This window comes from Pavona decussata, unplaced genomic scaffold, assembly GCF_977016875.1.
Source record: "Pavona decussata unplaced genomic scaffold, jaPavDecu1.1 SCAFFOLD_219, whole genome shotgun sequence".
Lineage (NCBI taxonomy): Eukaryota > Metazoa > Cnidaria > Anthozoa > Scleractinia > Agariciidae > Pavona > Pavona decussata.
In genome coordinates, this window is record NW_028145624.1 from 2,937,556 (window position 1) to 2,962,189 (window position 24,634).

The 24,634-nt window shown below is 39.3% G+C and overlaps 3 protein-coding genes across 27 annotated transcripts in view; 1 reads left to right on the forward strand and 2 right to left on the reverse strand.

Moving 5' to 3' along the window:
* LOC146459521 (uncharacterized) overlaps positions 1-24,634 on the reverse strand; it is a 181,777-nt gene that overhangs the window by 117,955 nt on the left and 39,188 nt on the right. The window lies entirely within an intron of this gene.
* On the forward strand, positions 7-13,188 carry LOC146459536 (uncharacterized). Of its 25 annotated transcripts, none has more exons than XR_014857916.1 (17): positions 7-2,625; positions 5,496-5,538; positions 5,698-5,748; positions 6,052-6,094; positions 6,411-6,448; positions 6,736-6,778; positions 6,982-7,032; positions 7,324-7,720; positions 7,997-8,038; positions 8,373-8,415; positions 8,728-8,767; positions 9,091-9,133; positions 9,454-9,491; positions 9,814-10,485; positions 11,108-11,155; positions 11,436-11,479; positions 12,162-13,188. XR_014857916.1 is itself a non-coding variant. In XM_085089566.1 (7 exons), exons 1-6 carry the CDS (start codon positions 2,497-2,499, stop codon positions 8,378-8,380), a joined length of 315 nt encoding a protein of 104 aa, XP_084945692.1. In that variant the 5' UTR covers positions 7-2,496; the 3' UTR covers positions 8,381-8,415; positions 11,440-11,479. The 25 variants fall into 25 exon arrangements, 1 of the variants encoding a protein (XP_084945692.1); XR_014857918.1 differs by having other exon boundaries at positions 8,377-8,415; XR_014857925.1 differs by having other exon boundaries at positions 6,995-7,032.
* LOC146459537 (uncharacterized) lies at positions 13,327-20,220 on the reverse strand. The gene is made up of 2 exons (XM_085089563.1): positions 20,061-20,220; positions 13,327-15,060 (listed from the first exon to the last, which is right to left on the reverse strand). The coding sequence occupies exons 1-2, from the start codon at positions 20,146-20,148 to the stop codon at positions 14,135-14,137; spliced, it is 1,014 nt and encodes a 337-aa protein (XP_084945689.1). The 5' UTR covers positions 20,149-20,220; the 3' UTR covers positions 13,327-14,134.

Sequence of the window (24,634 nt, forward strand, 5' to 3'; positions counted from 1 at the left end):
TTTGTCAGAAGACTGTGCCTTTATACGATAGTGAAGACATGCCCAAGGAAACATTAGCATTCATATATAGACGCTTGTAACTGACCACAGAATATTAATCATATCTACAATCATCGACAAATTGTTTTGGGAAGGTTACTCAACAAGGCAACAGAAAATGGGTCTCAAATAGAGACATCGGCACATTTATTACTTTGGTATTTTAAGGCCTTTGTTTGTCCTCTCCCCTTCTCCCCTGCCCCCCTGTTCAATGTTGGAATTCCCACAATTCATATACGCGTAAAGATTCACTTTTTAAGCTCAACATTGAAACAGGGGAGGGGAGGAAAGTCAAATCGAGGTAGAACTTTAGAATCTTCCCAAGATTATTGTCGACGATTGTAGCTTCTGTTCAGTTAATTCCTGGCCACAAACTTCAGGGTTGCATGTAGTATATATATTTAGCCAAGCCTAAAAGCGGAGCTCCAAAATTACTTTCTAATAGCATTTCTGCTTATGTTATCCGTATGAACGTAATAATAACCTTACAAATTCCTCATCCTGTCTGGAATTATATATATTTTTTAGCCGGCATATGCAGCCGAAACTATTTAGCAACAATAACAATCACAATGTTTAAATCGTTATAAAGGGGAGGAAGGTATCCTGTTAAATCCAAAACAACCATTTCAATAAATCTGTGAAGCTGGGTGTCTAAAAAAAATTTCAAAACATTGCGTACTCTGTAGGCAAACTTTCAGGACGGGATCGACTATTTATCGAGTTACGATAATTTTCTTCAAGCTCAAAATGATATGTTCACTGGATTCCAACTAATCGACCGCTTCATAATCAATACACTGAACAGAAACACGAACAAACACGTTGTACAGGAACCAAAGGCTCGCTAAAGAAGGGACTACAAGTGCTTAGCTGATGCCGCTGGTATTAATTGTAAACAAGGCGTGAATTTGTGGCGTCATGGCAAACAAAACTAATATTTTATCTGGCAGTTAAGGGGGGACTATCTTATCTACCACATTGTTTCTATGCAAAGTTCCTAATCGCCATATCTTGGAAACCCAAACTTCCACAGATAAGTTGTTTGGATCATCTTTTTGTGTTTAAAAGGGTCTTCAAGACAGTTGGCAAGTCACGTGACCAGAACAGTAAAATGTTTAAAATCACCCAGATCTTTCAGTAAAAAACGTGACATATTGAATTTTTGTAATAGTTCGAATAGTTATGACGTCGTAAGCACGTGTATTAATCCATTTTCTTTAATTTAGCAGCAGTATTATTATTTGCACAAACAGTAAATGCTTACGTCAGGTATATCCCAGAAGGCTGGAACGTCCGTCTGCATCTTTCCTTACCAATCACCCGACCCTACCTAAGTGAGTCAACTTGCGGGTTTGACCTTGGATAGTTCTACTGACAACAAAATATATCCCCCCCCCCCTCCCATACTTGCGCCATCCTCAAAGACCCAAGGGCAGATAGTTGGATCAGGAGGAAATACGAAAAACGGGTTAGTTCACAAGGACGAACATTCGTTCTTGTAAACTTACTCGTTTTGACTTCTTCCTGACCCAACTATCTGCCCTTGGGGCTTCCGAGGATTGCCCTACAGGTTACCTCTCTTCAATCCATAGCAAATAGGGTCATGTGTTTCGTCCATTTACAAGCCCGGGGGGGGGGGGACTCCCTTATATGGGCTATATAGGTATGTGCGGCCCTAAAGGGTATGGTTTTTCAGCCGCTTTGGTCATAAATGGGGTATCGATTTTAGCGATTTTGACTCCATTTTGGTAATGAATAGGGTATCGATTTTTCTCTCTCTAGTTTTCAATTCTTTTTTTTTTTTTATAAGAAGCTACTCCATCATGATGTTTACGGCAACTGTGTACGTGCCGCAACGGAAAATGTACACAGCACTCCTAAACCTTCAGAACCTTGGTGCAGTACTGACGTTTTTCAGGCAAGGCCTCGACAATTTTGCACGTGTAAACATAACAGTCAAAAGGATTTTTAAGCGCCCGTGCCAAAACAATTTAGAGATAAAGAGCACATCTCCGAAGGAGTCAGTGACATGTTTTTAAACGAAAAGTTCTAGTTTACTGATACGAAGCTATTAAACGCGGGATCGACTTACAACTGCGTTGCGAAGAAGAAAAGAATTATAACACAGTACAAAGTCCAAATTCCGCCCGTCATGTCGAACTCGCGCACTGATCAAAGTATTGCTGAGTACGAATAGTGTTAAATCTTTCCTGTCTATCGATCTCCCGATCCCGTATTTATATAATACTGATTCTAGTCAGCGCTATCTAGCTTTCCTTGTCATTACTTTATACTGTTTGCATTGCACAAAAAGGGCTGTTCCGCATTACCCAATTCCCTTGTCCAGTTGTCGAGTACAGCTTTGCAATTAAAATACGAGATGTAAAATATTTACATATTCTGTCAACACCTAGCTGGTCTTTGTCTGCTGATATAAAATACAAAGGATTATTCATGAGGCGGTCACACAACAGTGCTTTTCATTTAGTATTTTTAAACTGTATGGATTCTGTCGTCGCAAAGCCTTGGGACTCAACAGAACAGTCAAAACCGTCGGTGACCATGGCCCCATCCTACACCAAGGTTAGTAAACAATTCATTTCTCTTTCTGCTTTCAATACGAAATGAGCGATCGATTTAGCGCTCCAAAATATCGAATCTCTAAAACCTAGCCAAGCACGTGCTTTTGCGTATCGATTTTCCGCTGTTCGCTAAAGTACGCAACGAATCGTTCTTTAAAACTCTCGGCATAACATAGACTCTTTCCAATCTTACAAAGTTCTCTTTCTCATCGACCAGAACTTACTTTCTCTCGATATCACAGCATACGAGCCCATAACAATTAATGCGTCGATCGATCAGTGGCCAACAATGTTTTTTCTTGGATAGAATTTCAAAAATGGAAACAAGGTACAACATCTAGCCTCGGTTGTTCAAAGAGGGTATAATTCTATCCAGTGAAATATAATGTACTCCAACCAATACATCAGTTTTACCCGCGGGATAGTAGCCTGCGAACTCCCGGGAGGCTCATTTTCGCGGGCTAAAGCGACTTATTCGCAGGATAAAGTTATCCGCGTCTTTGAACAATCGGGGCCTGATGGACAGATTACTCTATAAATTTGGATAGTAAATAATACAAATCAATTTTTGACCAGAAACGTTGATGTCGAGCACGATTAAAACGGGCTAAGTTTTGATTCAAAATTAAAGTCAGTGCTGATCCCATTATCCCACACGGTAGAGATAAGTCCCTTATGGAGGATGGGGGAAAAATGACTGCTGAGTATGGAGTCAGGGGTTTGAAGAATTGTTCGGTCGCGGCCTTTTCTTCCTAACTCCGTCCATCAGAAAGTCAGCGCTGATCCCATTATCCCACACGGTAGAGATGAGTCCCTTATGGAGGATGGGGGAAAAATGACTGCTGAGTATGGAGTAAGGGGTTTGAAGAATTGTTCGGTCGCGGCCTTTTCTTCCTAACTCCGTCCATCAGAATGGGTGGTAGGGGAGTAGAAGGGGGTAATTTTTGAGATTGCCTTTTGGCTCCGACTTTACTGAAGTATGAAATCAATGTTACTCGTATTACTGTTAACGTGTATATGGCAGGATTGGATTTTTATCAAGTTTAGGTTCTTGATCAAATTTTCATGTTGTTCTCGTCCGAAAATCGAAAACAAATTCCCTTCCCCACATTTGAGGCTTATAAAAACGTGGAATTTCACTTCCGGTGGGATACAATACCGCGCAAAGTGGGAGACTGGGGATAGTACAGCTGTGACGTCAATACAGGATCGGTTCTTTCGCGGTTTCACTATTTCTGAGTTGTTTCGCAGTGAGCATTCAACTTTCCCAATCATGATATCGTTTACAAAGTTTTCTTCTTCTGCACTCGAAAAACAACTGAGGAACAGAGAAACTCGGTAAAGAAAGGTCTAAGTCAAAACTAAAGGATAAAAATCTTTTGGAAGAATCTATTGATTAGTCATTAAACTTGAATCAAAGTTTATGTTAACCCAGGATTAGCTTAACCGGGCTTTGGGCAACTCGGCCCAGAAGGGAAATTTTCCCGTTTTTATACGTCTCAAACCTGAGAGAGAAAAATTAATAGGGAATTTGTTTTGCAACAAGAACAACATGAAGATTTGATCAAGCAAATAAAAACAAATCTGTCATGTACACTTTGAGCCATTTCTCCCTCTATACATGCTGATTTAGTCCACCGGACACACGTGAGCACCTAAAGCTATTTTAGTTTACAGCTATTACTTTGTTTAGATCCTCAGGTTATATATCCAAAAGAGTAGTTTATCGATCCAATAACGCCACTAAAATATTATACGGTAAAGTGTACATGTATCAACCGGTAGAAACCTCGTTTGCTATTATTTCTGTTGCGCACAGCTTTGTTATGTGGCTATAAGTCTATTAACCCTTTTAGCCCTAGCGGAGATCAGCATCAAATTTCTCCTTGTAGTATCAATGCTTATGCAATCCCTCAGGTCATGGGAATTAAGGATAAGATCAACCAAGTTTCTTGATATTTTTAACTTCTCCCCAGTGCTTTTATAAGAAGAGCATAGGGACAAGATAGGAGAATTTGTTCTATGATATTCGGGATTAAAGGGTTAACAGATAGAAACCTTGTGTACCGTTTCTGTTGGGCACAGCTTTGTTCACATGGAGGTTTGCCAATCATCTGCCTTCCATTCTTTAACTGTGCAAAAGTATTATCCAGTCAACTGAGCCGACGTACGACTTTGATCGATTTGTGCGTCAGGAATTACGAATGGAACAACTATCTTAACAAAAAAAAAGAGTAACAACAACATAACAATTAAAAACAATATTTAACAAAAGAAAAAGCGCTTATAATATGCCATCTTCTGGGCTAAAGTAGATTGTATTCTACTGTATGCATGTTTATAGTTAATCGCAGTATGCATGGTCGTTCGTTTCTTGATCTTCCCTGTGGGTGTCAATGCAGTTTTTTGGCGACAGTTAGGCTGACTTTTTTTTTTTCTGTTTTGGTATTTGTCCGTTCCCACTTGTAAGCTTGGTTTTCGGTTTATTTGCTCCTTTTTTCAATCAAGTGTTCTTCATCTGGTTGTTCTTCTACTTTTTCTTTTTATTTTGTTTATTTATTTTTCTTTCTTTCTTTCTTTCTTTCTTTCTTTCTTTCTTTCTTTATTTTTTGGTGGGGGGAGGGGGGGGGGGGGGGGGGGCTTACTTTCATGAAGTTTCCCATCCCATCTTCCGCTGTGTTATATTAACAGTGTAAGTCCAGTCTTCAGACTCGGCAACGGAGTCTTAGTTCCTGGGTCTGGAATTACAACGCGAACATGGTTAATAGTCAGTTACTTTTATAAGCATTGAGAATTACGACTTCAACTTTGTAAAAAATAACGACTTTCAATATTCTTGCTTAGTCATCACATCTTGTTTTACCTTTTAAGGTATGCAGTCTGTTTCACCGAAGTACCGAGGAGGCATGCTCAGGTATGCGATTCTTTGTTTCAGATGTGGTTTATAGTATTCTTCGGTTTAAATGCACAGCTATCGCCAGGAGGAGGTTCCCTGTCCGTTCATTCCGAGCTGTCGTTGTTTTGTATTGTATTACATGTAAAATTTCGCTTTTTTTTTCTTTCTTTCTTTCAGTTTTGTTAGAAAGACGATCATTTCTATTTGACGTGAAGAAGATATCCTCAGGTAGGCATTTCTTTTTGTCGTTTGTTGTTAGTCTTTTATCAAGCGCACAGCTATCGCCGGGTGGCCGTTTCCTGTCCGCTCATCCCATCTCCCGCTGTGCTACAATAAAATCCAGTCTTCTGAGTCGACCAAAGGATCCTAAGTTCCTGGGTCGAGAATTACACCTGGAACAAATTTGTTTAGCATTCTCATGCTAGATCCAATCTAGGGAACTTTTGCTTTGTTTGGCCCTTTTTCACACGCAACAAGGCCTTGTAAACTTGTGCTCAATTTCCTTTTTTCTTTTTCTCTTTTGTTGTCTAGAAAGATGATCATTTTAACGTTCATGTGAAAAAGATATCCTGAGGTAGGCATTTCTTTTTGTTGTAAGTTTTTTTTTGTTTTCGTGTGTTCGGAATGGTCGTTATGGTCTTTCATCAAGTGCACAGCTATCGCCGGGAGGCGGTTTCCTGTCCGCTCATTCCATCTCCCGTTGTGCTACAATAAAATCCAGTCTTCTGAGTCGGCCAAAGGATCCTTACTTCCTGGGTCGAGAATTACACGTGGAACATATTTGTACAGCAATCGCATACTTAAGGATTCTGAACTCTCGTTGTTTTGTATTGTATTACATGTAAAATCTTGCTCAATTTTCTTTCCTCCTTTTTCTTTTTGTTGCAAAGACGATCATTTCTATTTGACGTGAAGAAGATATCCTCAGGTAGGCATTTCTTTTTGTCGTAAACTGTGTTATTCAGAGCGATTGTTGTGATCTTTTATCAAGTGCACAGCCAACGCCGGGAGGCGGTTCCCTGTCCGCCCATCCCATCTCCCGCTGTGCTACATTAACATCCAGTCTTCTGAGTCGACCTAAGGATACTTGTTTAGCATTCTCATGCTAGAACCAATCTAGGGTACTATTGTTTTGTTTGCCCCTTTTTTACATACAACAAGGCCTTGTAAACTTGTGCTCAATTTTCTTTTTTCTTTTTCTCTTTTGTTGTCTAGAAAGATGGTCATTTTAACGCTCATGTGAAAAAGATATCCTGAGGTAGGCATTTTTTTTTTTTGTTGTAAGTTTTTTGTTTTTTGTTTTCGTGTGTTCGGAATGGTTGTTATGGTCTTCCATCAAGTGCACAGCTTTCGCCGGGAGGCGGTTTCCTGTCCGCTCATTCCATCTCCCGCTGTCGAGCTGTCGTTGTTTTGTATTGTATTACATGTAAAATTTCGCTTTTTTTTCTTTCTTTCTTTCAGTTTTGTTAGAAAGACGATCATTTCTATTTGACGTGAAGAAGATATCCTCAGGTAGGCATTTCTTTTTGTCGTTTGTTGTTAGTCTTTTATCAAGCGCACAGCTATCGCCGGGTGGCCGTTTCCTGTCTGCTCATCCCATCTCCCGCAGTGCTACAATAAAATCCAGTCTTCTGAGTCCTAAGTTCCTGGGTCGAGAATTACACCTGGAACAAATTTGTTTAGCATTCTCATGCTAGATCCAATCTAGGGAACTATTGCTTTGTTTGGCCCTTTTTCACACGCAACAAGGCCTTGTAAACTTGTGCTCAATTTTCTTTTTTCTTTTTCTCTTTTGTTGTCTAGAAAGATGATCATTTTAACGTTCATGTGAAAAAGATATCCTGAGAGAGGCATTTCTTTTTGTTGTAAGTTTTTTTTTGTTTTTGTGTGTTCGGAATGGTCGTTATGGTCTTTCATCAAGTGCACAGCTATCGCCGGGAGGCGGTTTCCTGTCCGCTCATTCCATCTCCCGCTGTGCTACAATAAAATCCAGTCTTCTGAGTCGGCCAAAGGATTCTTTCTTCCTGGGTCGAGAATTACACCTGGAACATACTTGTGCAGCAATCACATACTTAAGGATTCTGAGCTCTCGTTGTTTTGTATCGTATTACATGTAAAATTTTGCTCAATTTTCTTTCCTTCTTTTTCTTTTTGTTACAAAGACGATCATTTCTATTTGACGTGAAGAAGATATCCTCAGGTAGGCATTTCTTTTTGTCGTTTGTTGTTAGTCTTTTATCAAGCCCACACCTATCGCCGGGAGGCGGTTTCCTGTCCGCTCATCCCATCTCCCGCTGTGCTACAATAAAATTCAGTCTTCTGAGTCGGCCAAAGGATTCTTTCTTCCTGGGTCGAGAATTACACCTGGAACATTGTGCAGCAATCACATACATAAGGATTCTGAGCTGTCGTTGTTTTGTGTTGTATTACATGTAAAAATTTTGCTCAATTTTCTTTCCTTCCTTTTTTTTTTTAGAAAGACGATCATTTCTATTTGACGTGAAGAAGATATCCTCAGGTAGGCATTTTTTTTGTCGTAAACTGTGTTGTTCAGAACGATTGTTGTGGTCTTTCATCAAGCGCACAGCTATCGCCGGGAGGCGGTTCCCTGTCCGCCCATCAGATTCCATCTCCCGCTGTGCTACATTAACATCCAGTCCTCTGAGTCGACCAAAGGATTTAAAGTTCCTGGGACGAGAATTACACCTGGAACATAATTGTTTAGCATTCTCATGCTAGATCCAATCTAGGATGCTATTGTTTTGTTTGGCCCTTTTTTACACGCAACAAGGCCTTGTAAACTTGTGGTCAATTTTCTTTTCTTTTTTTTTTTTTTCTCTTTTGTTGTCTAGAAAGATGATCATTTTAACGTTCATGTGAAAAAGATACCTTGAGGTAGGTATTTCTTTTTGTTGTAAGTTTTTTTCTTTTTTCGTGTGTTCGGAATGGTTGTTATGGTCTTTCATTAAGAGCACAGCTATCGCCGGGAGGCAGTTCCCTGTCCGCTAATCCCATCTCCCGCTGTGCTACAATAAAATCCAGTCTTCTGAGTCGACCAAAGGATCCTTACTTCTCAGGTCGAGAATTACACCTGGAACATATTTGTACAGCAATCACATACTTAAGGATTCTGAGCTGTCGTTGTTTAGCATTGTATTACATGTAAAATTTAGCTCAATTTTCTTTCCTTCCTTTTCTTTTTGTTAGAAAGACGATCACCTCTATTTGGAGAGTAGAAGATATATAGGTAGGCATTTCTTTTTGTCGTAAACTGTGTTGTTCAGAACGATTGTTGTGGTCTTTCATCAAGTGCACAGCTAACGCCGGGAGGCGGTTCCCTGTCCGCTCATTCCATCTCCCGCTGTGCTACATTAACATCCAGTCTTCTGAGTCGACCAAAGGATTGAAAGTTCCTGGGTCGAGAATTACACCTGGAACATACTTGTTTAGCATTCTCATGCTAGAACCAATCTAGGGTACTATTGTTTTATTTTCCCCTTTTTTACACGCAACAAGGCCTTGTAAACTTGTGCTCCATTTTCTTTTTTCTTTTTCTCTTTTGTTGTCTAGAAAGATGATTATTTTAAAGCTCATGTGAAAAAGATATCCTGAGGTAGGCATTTCTTTTTGTTGTAAGTTTTTTGTTTTTTTTTTTCGTGTGTTCGGAATGGTTGTTATGGTCTTTTATCAAGTGCACTGCTATCGCCGGGAGGCGGTTTCCTGTCCGCTCATCCCATCTCCCGCTGTGCTACAATAAAATCCAGTCTTCTGAGTCGGCCAAAGGATCCTTACTTCCTGGGTCGAGAATTACACCTGGAACATATTTGTACAGCAATCACATACTCATGGATTCTGAGCTCTCGTTGTTTTGTATTGTATTACGTGAAAAATTTTGTTCAATTTTCTTTCCTCCTTTTTCTTTTTGTTACAAAGACGATCATTTCTATTTGACGTGAAGAAGATATCCTCAGGTAGGCATTTCTTTTTGTCGTAAACTGTGTTGTTCAGAACGATTGTTGTGGTCTTTCATCAAATGCACAGCCAACGCCGGGAGGCGGTTCCCTGTCCGCCCATCCCATCTCCCGCTGTGCTACATTAACATCCAGTCTTCTGAGTCGACCTAAGGATTGAACGTTCCTGGGTCGAGAATTACACCTGGAACATACTTGTTTAGCATTTTCATGCTAGATCCAATCTAGGATACTATTGTTTTATTTGCCCCTTTTTTACACGCAACGAGGCCTTATAAACTTGGGCTCAATTTTCTTTTTCTTTTTCTCTTTTGTTGTCTAGAAAGATGATCATTTTAACGTTCATGTGAAAAAGATATACTGAGGTAGGCATTTCTTTTTGTTGTAAGTTTTTTTCTTTTTTTCGAGTGTTCGAAATGGTTGTTATGGTCTTTCATCAAGTGCACAGCCATCGCCGGGAGGCGGTTCCCTGTCCGCTCATTCCATCTCCCGCTTACTTCCTGCGTCGAGAATTACACCTGGAACATACTTGTACAGCAATCACATACTTAGGGATTCTGAGTTCCCGTCTTAAAATTTCGCTCAATTTTCTTTCTTTCTTTCTGTTTTGTTAGAAAGAGGATCATTTCCATTTGACGTGAAGAAGGGTAGGCATTTCTTTTTGTCGTTAACTGTGTTGTTCTGAACGATTGTTATTATCTCTCATCAAGTGCACAGCTATCGCCGGGAGGCGGTTCCCTGTCCGCCCATTCCATCTCCCGCTGTGCCACATTAATATCCAGTCTTCTGAGTCGACCAAAGGATTGAAAGTTCCTGGGTCGAGAATTACAGCTGGAATATGCTTGTACAGTACATATGCTAGAGCCAATCTCGCATTGCATGTTTTTGCATTGTATTACATGTAACAAATTATAATCTTGTTCACTGTCTTTTTTTTTTTTTTTTTTTTAATCTTTCTCAGAAAGACGCTCATTTCAACTTTGGTGTGAAGAAGGTATGCTCAGCTATGCATGCGTTTCTTTTTGTTGTAAGTGTTGCTGTTCATAACGATTGTTGGAAAGCGATTCCCTGTCGGCTGATTACATCTCCCGCTTTGCTACATTAAAATCCAGGCTTCTGAGTCGACCAAAAGGTCCAAATTTCTTTGTCGAGAATTACACCTGAAACAGCACTTTGTGATCTGATAATATTGGTATTGTAATAATATAACAATGAAATAGGGAAACCATAGTTCCTGGGTCGAGAATTCAGTACAAGCAGAACGTGCTAGTACAGCAATCACATACTTAAGCTTTAGCAAATCTAGGATACCATTAATTTTGTATTGTATTACATTAGGAACTCATTAGGGAGTTGAAACTTCTAATACACTCTCACATCGTGCGAATGTTCATTTTTGCTAAGTACTATCATTGAAAAACCCGCCATTTTCAACAATGGGTGAACTTCCGCTCTAAAACTGACGTTACAATAATAAAGCGATTTCATTCGTTTATTAGCTTGTTGTTCTTTCTCCGAATATGGTACATATGTGTTTGAATGTTTACAGGCTTATGGGTGTATGATTACATGTAACAAAGGTTTGTAAAATTTTGCTCAATTTTCTTTTTTGTTAGAGAGACCGGCGGTCAATTTCAGCTTTGATGTGAAGAAGATATCCTCAGGTAGCCATTTCTTGTTGTCGTTTGTTGTTAGTCTTTTATCAAGCGCACAGCTATCGCCGGGAGGCGGTTCCCTGTCCACCCATCCCATCTCCCGCTGTTCTACAATAACATCCAGTCTTCTGAGTCGACCAAAGGATCCTTGCTTTTCAGGTCGAGAATTACACCTGGAACATACTTGTACAGCAATCACATACTTAGGGATTCTGAGTTCCCGTGGTTTTGTATATATTGTATTACATGTAAAATTTTGCTCAATTTTCTTTCCTTCTTTTTCTTTTAGTTAGAAAGACGATTATTTCTATTTGGCGAGAAGAAGATATGTAGGTAGGCATTTCTTTTTGTCGAAAACTGTATTGTTCAGAACGATTGTTGTGGTGTTTCATCAAGTGCACAGCCAACGCCGGGAGGCGGTTCCCTGTCCGCCAATTCCATCTCCCGCTGTGCTACATTAACATCCAGTCTTCTGAGTCGGCCAAAGGATCCTAAGTTCCTGGGTCGAGAATTACACCTGGAACATTCATGTGAATCAGTAAAATTATCTAGTCACACTTTATCGGCGTTTAGCCGGTACTTTAACGGGTAATGTCGAAGGAGTTGCTCTGCAGTTTAATTAGCCAAAACTACCCAGACACATGGCAAAGTACCTTTGCTCAAACATGAAATTGCCCTTAAAACAGCAGAGGAAAATGTTAAGTGAATAAATAAGAGCGATTTCTGTAGGGGCATCACTTTGAAAACAAGTCGCAATTTTCAAATTGCCACTGCCATCTGCTTCCATTTTAGCCATCTGCATGCATCGAAAGACAATTAATACTATTTTTTGTACATTGATAGGGTAATTTGTAACAAAACTAGACGATTATTTGACGTCTCCATCGATACAAGTACATTTTTTCGGCTATTTGATTTAAAGTGATACTAGAAATAGTTGACATTACCTCTTTAATTCATTATTTTTTCTTCCTGCAAAATAGAAAAAAAAAACGTATTTTGATTCAATTTTCAGGAGTAAAATGAGTTTGAATTTCAAATCACGACTGCTGTTCATCCCAGAATGGAATGGGGACGAGATCTGGGGTGAGTTGCATAAAATTTAACGTCGGGCGTAACTGCTAACTCCAGACCTTCAGCCCAGTCACATTCAGTATTTTAACGTCTGATGATAGCATTTACGCCCGCTGTTAAGTTTTATGCAACTCATCCCTGGCCTTGGTTGCATGAAGAATCGTAAGATAAGGAAACATTTTCTGTATCTGTGTGTTCTGAGGGATTCTCTCGCTTTCTCTTTGCACTTTCTATTCTCGTTAACAGACCCTCGACCGAGTAACACATAATAGCGCGCATGAGAATCCTCCATAACGCAGAGAATAGGGAGCTTTAGCAACGACGACGACAACGCCAACGAAAACGTTACTGAGAATATAACTTTGTTTTACGTGTATTACTTCGCGATTAGTCCAATTCGTTCAACTTGTAGAGTGTGGGCAAAGTATCCGAGAACTAAATTGATAGGAGCTACGTTCAACTAACGAAGGATAATGATTATTCACCGTCGTGTGCTCACGTTCTCCGAAAACCTTGAATTTGGTCATTTCACGTTGTTGTTTTGCTGATGCCGGCAAAGAAATGTACCAAAACAAAAAAAGCACGTGCAGAGCGATTTTTTTTGCTCATTAAACCTTTTGTTTTGTGGCGTTCCCGTTGCCGTTGCCGTTGCCGTTGCCGTCGCCGTCGTCGTTGCTTAAGCTTCCTAATGATTGCAGAAAACTCCGACTCATCTTAAGATGCTTAATACAACCGGCCCCTGTTGTTCAAGTGGAGTTGTTATATAGCTGGAGTTTCTTTGGACCTAAAGCGCACCCTGATCGGTTGTTTTTTGGTCACGTGGTTGAGACTGAAATCAAATGGTGTCCCTGTGGGCAACAATTCGAAAACTTTTGGATTCTGATTTGTTTAAATCATTGCTGTGAAGAAACAAATTAATTCAGGAGCGTTTTCTGGGGAAAGTTGTCTTCTCAGTTTTGTTTGGGAAACATAGAGATTCGGGGAAAATCAAAACTGTTTCTCGAAGGAGCGATCATTAAGTATATATTGTTGAACGAAGTTAAAAGAGACAACCACAAAGGCCTTGCTCTTTAACAATTGAATGCACAGTACACTAGCCAATCAGATAAGCTTTAAATAACTTTATTTATTAAAACTTAAATTGAACGCATTCCAACTCGATCTCATGATATCTGTTACAGCGTTTTTTCTATTACATTGTACATACTTTAACCACTTCTTTTATTTTTTGAAAGGCTTTGAGTTTCTATCATAGCTACAATAGTCAGTTGCGCTGTCCTTGTTGAAACATAGTTTTCTGTTATCTTTACTTTATTTCCTTGTAGATAGATGGCGAGGATAAGGTTGGCGTCCTCCCATCGGTTGTTCAAAGAATGGTTAACTTTATCCAGTTGATAAGTCGCTATCCAGCGAATAATATGTATAGGCGAATCTTTGTTTACACTTTTTGCCTCATTAACATATGCTTATTACTATTGATATTGAAAGGGCATAACAGCTTCAGTTTTCTATGAAAATTTGAACCCAATACATCGAAGACCATCGAATGGTTTCGGAGAAATTCTCTTCTAAAAACTCGAAATTTTACAGAGAATGTATGGCTTATTAACTTTTTTGCCACCCAGCAATTTCGCAGTTTTTGATGGCTGATATTTCCTTCAATATTGCTTGCAAAGAACTGAAAATTTGCGCAAATTGCTCAACTTAATCAGCTCTTTCAACTTTTGCATTTGGTTCAAATATACGGACACGGCTTCTATGAGTTAACTCGTATGCTAATGAGGAAAAATGTAAACAATGACGTCAGCAAAGATTCGTCTACTAGATGGAATACATTTTATCCCCTGGATAACGATTTATCCACTGGATAATGTTATCCGCTCTTTGAACCGGCAAATGGGCGTTGACTGTAGCCTATGCAAGCCCTGCGCAGGATGTCAGATAGGGTACCACCACTCCATCACAGCACGAGGAGGTAGATGCATCGTACGCGGTTCCTCCACAGCAGGTCGGAGTCCTTAATCCTGCCCTGATGAATGCATGACCATCACAGCATATCTCTGCGGTTGGACTGTAAGCGGCTGGCCCACAGCACACTGGTTTTGATGCTACCTTTGGCACAACGGTACCACTGCAGCATAAGGAAGTAGCTTTATCGTATGAGACAGTTCCACAACAGGCTGAATTCGCTCCTGTTTTAAAGAGCCGTCGTCCTTCGCAACACAACTCGGTTGCCTGGTTGTAGGTACGGCTACCACAACATGCTCCCATTGCGCCTGGTTTGGGTAAAACGACACTGTCACAACACAGCTGGAATGCTGCATTGAATCCTTGGCTTCCACAGCATCTTGCTTGTGGTCCCGATACGTAGACCACATTACTGTCGCAACACAAGGTGGTGTTTGCATCATAGCTGTGTGACCCACAACAGCCCGGTCTCAGTCCTATCATTGGCAATACATTGCTGTCACAACATAACTGGGAAGCGGCATTGTAGGCCATATCTCCACAGCATCCAGGCAGTGCACCTGGTCCAGTAGGCTTCTGCGATACGCTATCACTGCAGCATAATTGAGTGTTTACATCATATGCGTCGCTCGAGCAGCAACTTGGTATTGCATTTACCCCTCTCGGCTTAGGAGACGGGTTACCCTCGCAGCACAGCTCAGTGGCTGGGTCGTACGAATGACTCTCGCAGCACATGGGCGTTAGTCCTTTTCTGGGTTCTACATTGCCACTGCAGCACATAGAGGTAGCAGGATTGAACGCCGTCCCCCCGCAATAGCCTTGAAAGGGTGGTGGCGCTTGGCGGCGATGTCTGGTTTCCATCTTGTTGGATCCTTTGAAAAAGAAAGAGACGAGTGAACAGAAATTGAAACAAAGTGACGTTGTTACGGGAATGAACTTGACTAAATGCCAGTGGTTTCTTTTTTTACAGCAACAGTGGCCATTTGATACCTTGAGTAGAAACGCACTTTTGTGCGCGAAACAAGCAAAGCATATTTTTAGTTGTGACGTCTTGTATAAAATTGAGTTAGAACCCAATTTTATAATGAATCCCAGCGTGTTAAATGCCTTAGACAAGAAGTTCCACCATAAAAGGGCAAGTCCCTCCTTCCTTTTTATACACCTATGTGGATGTAAAATGAAAATTTAGACACCGTTCAGTCGTGTTATTATTTGACTCAAACGTCCTCTGAAAAAAAATCTTTCTCAAAAATTCCTTACATTACCTCAGCAATATTAGACACCAGTTTGTAATTTCCCTAACAGGGTTTATTTCGAAAACTAAGCTAATTTTATCAGTAACGTTCGTAGAAAAAAACGCATTTTGTTTTTTGCGCTCTGATGGTTGATTGATAACTGAAGGTGAGAATGGCCATGCCAGGCCCCTTTTTACGCGTGATGCCGTGAGGGCAGCACGCGTCTTAAAATGGGCTCGATATCTTTGTCGTCGTTAATTTTCTTCATGGTAGCCTGAAATAGGCATCTTTCAATTATTAACTCGTTTAACATGTATCAAATTCACTTTTCTCCTAGAGGGGATATTTTTTACCTGAATTTCCTAATTTCCTGTTAAACCCTATTCAGCAAGGGCTTTTTGGACTTCGATATCGTCGAGGTTTTAGTGGCTTTTTATAACTTAATTTACGTAATGAGAGTCGTTTGCAGGTTGCCAGGGAAGCGCCTGGTCAGTATTTCCAGGAAATTCACTTCAAGGCAAAAATAAGACACCTTTCGGAGACTAGCAGGGAATAACTCGATTAGGAAACAGATAACGTTAGCAATAACACAACAACAAGATCGAACGTTTTCGCATACAACACATCAGTGCGCAGAAAGTTAATAAAATGCTGTTTGCCTTTATTTTGCGTCAAAGTATTTAACATTGCTGAGAGTTGTGACTCAAGGATGCAATGACCTTTAAATTCGCGCTTTCTTGTTGATCTGGAAATACGTCAGCAAATTCAAGTGCAACAACAATTTGAGTTATTAAAGTTGTTGAGCTAATTTTCTGTCAATAGGAAACGTTCGATTGGATTCGCTTCAAAATATGCTGTCGCCTCCTACTAAATAAATCGATAAATAAATAACTTAATTTTAGTGTCAATGTATTTAGCGCAGAGTACTAATTGGGGACACTCTCCAGAATTTGGAAATGCTAGTTTTTGAGGAGAGGGGAAAACCGGACAACCCGGAGAAAACCTCTCGCAGCAAGGACGAGAACCAACAACAAAGTTAACAAAGTTAACCCACATGTGACTTCCAGTGAGTCTAAACTAGTCTAAACCGAGCCACATCAGTGAGAGACGCGTGTTCTCACCGGTGCGGCATCCTTGCTGTACAAAAGAACAAAATTAAGACTCTAAAGTCGTCGCGAAGAGTGGAACTGCTCGCAGAGTGCCTGGCAGATGTGAGTGGTTTCCTGTTTATGAACTTCGTACCTTTCAAACTTTCAGTAGACCAAAACATGCGAACACAAGTGTTTGCGTGAAAATTAATTACAGAGACGCTTTACCCCTTTACAATGCGACGTTCTAATATCCAATCCAATAGCCAATGGGATGATGACATACAGTCGACTCCCGATAACTCGAACCTTCAAGGGAAATTGAAAAAGGTTCTAGTTATCGGGAGTTCGAGTTATCGACGGTTAAATTATATAGAAAATGACCCGAAGGGAAAGGAAAATTGGTTCGAGTTTGTGCGAGGTTCGAGTTATCGGGAGTCGACTGTAATTCCACGTCACATGACATCACTTCCATTTACAGACCTCAAAGGAAACATATTTGGACGTACTATTTATCTCCCGTGTATTATTGTCATAGGTTTAGTGCTTAATTTAGGGATACGGAGGGGGACGGAATTACCCCCCAACCCAGCCACAGAAGAAGAAAAGCCCGATGAAGAAAGTAGAATTGACAGGAAGGCATTCCTGCTCTTATGTAGAGATCTAATTGCTAATGATGTTTGTAATATTGTACTCAAACATTTGTTATGGAAAGCATTTTCAATTCTGTCTCCATCCCGTTTATTGTAAGACACTCGCTTGACACAGCGGAGAGGCACAAGGAATCTTTGTAGTACTTCTTAATTCTTGACGACAATTCTACTCAATAGCACATCTACTGTACTCTACAAGGATCACTCAAATCACGCCTTACTTTATAGTGTATGTGTGCTGTAAACATGTTTACGACTGTAATTCAACCAAGGCCAGATGGTCCCAACCAGAGATAAAAATTGGTTTTGCCAAAATACTTTAAAGAAAGAACAACGCAACCGTTTTTAGAAAATAGATAGGAAGAGAAACAAATCAGGCTGATAAATCCTTAAGTGTTTTGCCTTGATTTCAACCTTCTGGAGGACCAAGCCAAGGTTAAAGGATGTAGGTAAACCTGTCCACAGCACAACTGTTAACTCTAATCTTTGAACCAACTATCGAAAGGAAATAACAACTGTTTTCTAAAATTAAAGTCGAAAACACACCCTTACATTAGCTTCACAACATTATTAACTTTCCAATACACGGCTCCATGCATTAAGACTGAATCAACGTTGTTTACAAAATATGGAGGGTTCTAAAAAAAACCCTTTAATAATATTGTTAAGGGCAAATCGCCGCTGATAACCAATACATAAGATGGAAGATATTATTGAGATATTGAACATTCCAATCTTGAGAAAATGAAAAATTCATTCCTTAGAATTGGACCATTAGTCTGGGGCTCATTACCCTTATAACTCCGGAATTTGCCTAAATTTACTGTAAATTTCATAAATCAAGACTTATGGAAATTCTCATAAAAAATGATGACTATCTCGAGATAACTCAAATTATCAATGTAATGTAATAACTATAGTTCTGTATTTTGTTCTTTTTTTTTCTCTTTCTCCTTAAATTTGTCAGTTTTTTCAATGTCAGTCATATCTTATTTTTACATCCTTCCATAATCCTTAATTAAAGTTTATCTTTAATTATTACTTTTTCAGCTAGTGTTGTAATTTAGTCATAGTTTTGTTTGTTTGTAATTTCGTTTTCTTCTTCCCCCGCCTCGATTAGCCAGCTACATGCGGTGGAAGAATTTTTGTATAAATTTATCTAGCGTGTTGTAATGAAGATTTGTTGTTGTTATTGAGTCTTCATCGGTATCAAAGGTACCGGTAAACTTCACAAAAACACCAGCTGCTTTTTACTACAACCTACGGCAAATTTTCTGTCATCTTTCGACGGCCATTTTTAATACCTTTTAGCAATACTTTTGAGCAATACCTTTAAATACCTTTTGGCCTGATGGTGCGGCGATAAACTGAGAGAACACTTTTAATCCTGAGTGAGTTATACACCACTTAATACATTCAAGTATGTGAACTTGCTGTTAATTCTCTCGAGCAAGGCATCAGCAGTGGTTCCTACTTCGAACAGTGTCAGCACTATCCAAGGCTTGATGCCATTACAACAGATGGATACGAAACTTATCTCCTCTCCTACCGTTCGGGTTACCAAATCTTCCGAATAAAGCGACTATCTTCTCTTTATAATATGCTAAGATTTAAACCCCAAATCCAAAAACATTTTTTTTCCAAATTCAAGTGACGTTTCCTAGCTGCACCTTCATGCATCTTTCACAGAATTTTTTTTTTTTTTTTGACATTTACACAAACTATAAGCCCCTTTTTTTTTTGGGGGGGGGGGGGGGGGGAGGCTATTTTGGGGGGCTGAGTGGTTTGATGGTTGTGGATTGGAACAAGGGAAAAAATATCTGCAAATTTGAGATATCCAAAGGTTGGTGTTTCTGGATTATAAGGGGATAATTATTTTTGTTTTCACCAAACGTAAACTATGCCGGACAAAACAAATAATGATCTCGTAAAGCAACACCTTGCTTTTATGTCGTTTTGCCCTTTACTCTACTAAACTTACTGCTTATTCTACGACAACAGATGTGTTGCCAGACGAATAAATTAAGGGAATGAATGGTTGCAAAATGATTTTATTTTTATTTTCCTTTCTCTTTGGTTGTTACTAATATTGTAATGATGATAAGATCGCCCGGCGTTTTGGGATTGTTTTGAAAAAAATATCGCTTGGCGCAATCGCACTAAAGAAAAGCAAGAATTGAAATCAACATGTCATGCAGCGTGTTCAAGGGAGTCAATAATATTTATACAGCCAAACCATATCCATTAAAAATATTCCATGACGTACGCACGATTGCTAAACGCGGCTAGTCTTGCGCAGTTTAAGATAAAACGTAGTTTTGCTTTTCGTATTGCGTTGTTGATTGCTCATATTTCCTTGGATTGTCTTAAATGTCTCAGAAAAATCATTACCGAGAACAACACGAGACGGTTGTCAGCCTAAAATTTCTAAATCAGTGCGGAATGTGTAGTAACCGTGGCAAACTTTTAATATCGCTGCTCTGAACTTTAAAAGCTTTCAGAACTTCTAATAATTTTCTCTCCACGCATCTGTGGTGCAAAGCAGTTAAAAGTTTTATGGGAATGCATTTATGAAGGTGGAGTATCTGAGCTGAGAAAATGCGGAGACTCTTTTGACAAGGCTGCAAATAAGAGGAAAGTTATTTCATAACAGCGCTTCACTACAACCAAAGCTTCGTTTAGATAAAAAAAAAAAAACGAGCTGTTTTCAGTTTCAGATATGCCTTGATATTTGGATTTAACTTTCCTAGTAAACGGATCGCAATTAGGAGTTCTAGACATGAGCATTTCTTGAAGATGTGCTCGGTCGAGTTTAATTGTTTTTTGAGTACGTTTTTTAGATAATACAGAGACAACATACAATCCATTATCCAATTAATTACCCTTTTTAACTTACCATGATCTGACTCCTTTGGAATGGAGGCACAACTACTGAAGGCGACGAACAAAGCTGCACACAAACCAATGGAAACAATCAAAGACATGATTACAATCTTGAGCCTTGGACGAACTCTGATCACTTGCCAACGTAAACTGCTTCTGATCTGGTATGCAGGCTCTGCCGAGATTTAAAACCCTTTTGAGATGGCTATGCAATATTGCTAATGAGTTTTTTATAGATGTTTATTTTTAACTAGTCTTTCCTCATATTGGTGACTTATAGCTGCGGTAGATGGCATTGATAACAACAACACGAAACAAAAAGACCAGAATCTTCAATGCCTGCTACTGCTTTTCGTTCCAGATTTCCTGCACCCGTCTTGACAAAATAATATTGTCTTAAATAAGTCTAAAGCAGAGCTACGGGAAAGTTGAATAAGAAGTCTCTCATGCCCCACACTTCAACAAAACAACGTATATTAATTATATTAAATAAAATTAAGATAAAACAAATCCTGATTAGTCATAATAAGAAGCACCTTAGATTAATATCTTAACCTTTTGGAATATAGTTATGATAAATTTCGTGAAAATGTTATTGTATTTCCTTGGAAAGAATTTTCAACAGTATCGTTATTTATGTCGCTTTGTAAGTAGCCTGAAATAGGGTTGAGGTTAAAAAATTTACATTTTTTTTTTGAAAAGTAGACAACTACGCCTCCGCTAAAATATACTTTGTTTTGAACAGTTTAAATAATGTTAGCCATAAATACTCTTTGCTCCTTAACTTTTGCAGTTTAATTTCCTGTTTTCCTGTTTATCAGCAATAATTTGATGTACACAATTTGTATGAAACCAAGCAATCACTGTATAAACTTAATTCAATCTTATGTTGTGGTTACGATCCAACAACACTGCTTAATCCTTTATATTGGGGTCAAGGGAAAGGTGAAGACATACGTATGCGTCGATTAATATCATATCTCATTAGCTAGTAAAACTATACCAGCCTGACACATTTGAATTCCTTAATTAAATACACTATATACAAATAAGCATTTTTCTTTGGGGGATTGTATTTAACTTAACTTCAGCCGAGGTTTTTCTCCTTTTAACCACTTAAACAATCATATGTCACACCAAACAGTTGCTAGTACAATTCTAAGAAAAGGAACAAAGTTCGTTTATGCGTGCTTCAATATGAAAAAAATAAGCTATATATGTCCAAAGTTCACGACAAAATTTTCCCCTGCCCCCCACCCCCCCCCCCCCCCTCCGCCCTCTTCCAGAAACATTGTTTTCATATAGAATTATGATAACCGGGTTTTTAACCAACCAACATAATCCAACTGCAATAAGGTGTATAATTTAACAGGACCGACTCAATAAAGTGCAATGTATGTCTAAATCTACATCTACACATTTGACTCGAAAGATCTTTCCTTGGATTGGACACCAGTTCTCGAGTTGGAACTGCTATGTGATTGGTAATGAAGCATTATTTGTACCGCTAGGTTGAAATATTGGTTCGGCATAATTTTCCGGCCTTTCCCAATACAGAGAAGCAAGTTGATTAAGAGTAACAAAACAGCATCTTTTGCGCATAAAAGTCTGTGAGCGTGATTCCAAAATTTCCTTTATCAAAATTTGCCACTTGTTCCTTAGTCCAAAAATATGGCCTTATTCAATTGGGCGGTTAAGCGATTTTGATGCAGCGAGACGCGTCTACCTGATTGACATGGACTGAGAGGAGTCCAATTCACTCCGTGGCTATAGCAACAGTCAAAGAAATCTAATATCGTGTTGCAGGAGTCCGATCCTTTAATCCTATTAGCCGGACATATAGGTATTTTGAATCCCACGTCTGTAGCAAGCAAATATAGAAACAAGTATATGATGGTCACACGCAGTGACAAAAACAACGACCAAAAAGGTTCCCGGTGAGGTTCAAATATGAGGTGATGACGTCACCCGAGGTAAAAGTTACGTAATAAGTTCTAATTTGGTGGCTTTCTGTAGAAACGTGAAGAAAACCAACAAAAGAGGTCTAATACATAATCTTTATTTAAACACGATGGTTTTCAAAGCTGTAAGCTTGTGGGGTCGTGTGTGTACGCCTAAACGACACGATCCAAATTTACAAATATCTGCAAAAGAGTTTACCTTTGTAATCCAAAAACAGGAAGGAATTCGTGTTAGAGTATGGTACCCATGGTGACCTCAAATTGCACGGTTTGTAAATTGTTCCTATATATGGCGGTTTTTACCAAGTCCGCTAGGGCAGATATCCTCTCCACCCTCCCTACCCCCACTAAAAAAAACATGGTCATAATTATGAGTCTTGAGTATGAAATGAAGTAACGATACAAATTCCCGTAACCATTTGAGCATATATGTCACAAAATATGAGAAAAAAGCACTAAGTTCATGTTTTTGCTCAGACAGTATCGAGAGTTTCTGTTTGAGATTCATGAGATGAATAAAGCTTATTATTATTGTTATTATTATTATTATTATTATTATTATTATTATTATTATTATTATTATTATTATTATTGTGCAAATGAAACCTTTACAAGTGCGTCTGATTATAGGGCACCTGACGTCAACGATCTCGTGACGTGTTGACCAGTTACTCAAACGTAACTTCAGTACTCAAATTTAATTTGTCCTTGTATAATCAATATCTATGTTGGAGGTTGACCGGGTATTATGATTCGATTTAAAGTAGATTGAGGCGATAGGCGTAAGTTTGCAGAAGTCCTAAGTAATGTGATGCGGCGTATTGGGCCTAAGTTCCCCGCTGTATTACTGAGGAGGGAATTTGAAGGAACGATTATTAAAACAGGTTTTCCACTCGCGCTTGCTGCATGCCGGGATACGGGATCACTATAGCCTTAGGCGCGTGCGAATGGCTATATCTTCATATAGTTAACTCGACGCTACGCGCTTAGATGCCGGATTATCAGCACCATCTTATATCCAACGCACGCAAATATATCCGCGAGTAAAATATGATAAGATGCGTATTACATGTATAATCGTTTGCGGGTTAACACAAGATTGCAGTTTCGGTGACCCTTTTCATCGGCTTTACGAAAGGAAACGAATCCGTATGGACGGGATATTTTTAATAATAATAATGGCTGTCCTTCGTTGCCGAAGATGACTGTCTTGTGTTTGAGTTGAGTTGAGGCCTAACTCAAACAGACTCTCATGTGGGCGGTCAGACCTGCTCGGGATCTGCAGTAACGCTGACAAATTGTTGCATTGAAAAATGCTCAGAGTAGCTGCCGAGTGTCGTCGGTCATGTGCACGCTGATATTCTTGCTGGCGCAGCTCTTCTACGGCTGACGTGGCCTTCCTCAACAGTCCACGCCATTTGGCTTTCTGGAGTGCCTCTTCCTTCCAGGTATCATGGAGGATGCCTGTTCTCTTCATATGCCGTATGGGATATTTTTACTACTTTTCTGAGGCAAGAGAAAGGTGGTGATCTTTGTTTGGCTCAAACTGTTTTCCTAAAAATCTTTACCATTTTGCGTGCGCACTTTGTCAGCACGTGTAGTATGTTTCTTTTTTCAGGTGCGAGCAAATGCCGTTGTCAGTGATTGGTTTTAGTTTGTAATCCATATTCATAACAAACTTCACACGCAGTTCGCGGACTTGACTAAAGAAATCCGTTGTAAAAGAGCAGTTTGACGGTCCTCTTCAACGAAGAAAATGATTAAATGCGAAGGCTTAAAGCATGGAAAGAAGTACACGCTAAAGGTAAGCCCTATTTTTCAAAAATTACTTAAAGGTTTTGTGGGCACTACAAACAAACCAGGGATATGTAGCGGACTTAACACGTGCATTGGCTTGCTGCTCGCTGAAAACATCGATTGAAGCTACTCGACTTTACTCAAAATGGATTGAAACTTGGCCTCGTTCTTAGTAGTACCATTTTAAAATAACATTACTTCAAAAGTTTAAAGAACAACAGACTGTCCCATGTTACGATAAATTTGTTATCCTTCGCGGCTTCGCCGAATAAAGCGTTAGTGAAAATTGGTTATTTTCATAATTTCACTTGTGTGGCGCATGAATTAAGCTTGTGTTGCACAATTACTGACATGATAATTTGTATTTTCAGAAACGCTATTTCAGTAAATTGCAAGTAAAAACGAGGAGACAGAAACCGTGAGCTGGAATTACTGCAAAGGTAAGACCTTTGTCATCACACAATAAATCCGCATTAACATACACACTCTCCCCACTGTTGACCATATCTTTCTTCGATCATTACTTGGGAGAATTTGTTTGAACATCAAGACAGTCTTTCTTTAGTGATCAATACGTTCATCCCCATGACCAGCGTGCTGAATTCAAGTAGTCATATTATTCGATTTTCTTGTTAATTCTTGCTTGTTTATGTTCTAAACAAAATAGGTTTTTAACTGGCCCAAGGCCTTTGCAGGAATAACATCTTTTATAGATCCATATCATAGCTGATCTTAATTTCAACTTCACTATTTAACACTTACTTAATTGAGATTACGATTTTTGCCGGATTAAACTCCCAACAGCATAGCGTTTGCTACAAAATCGTTA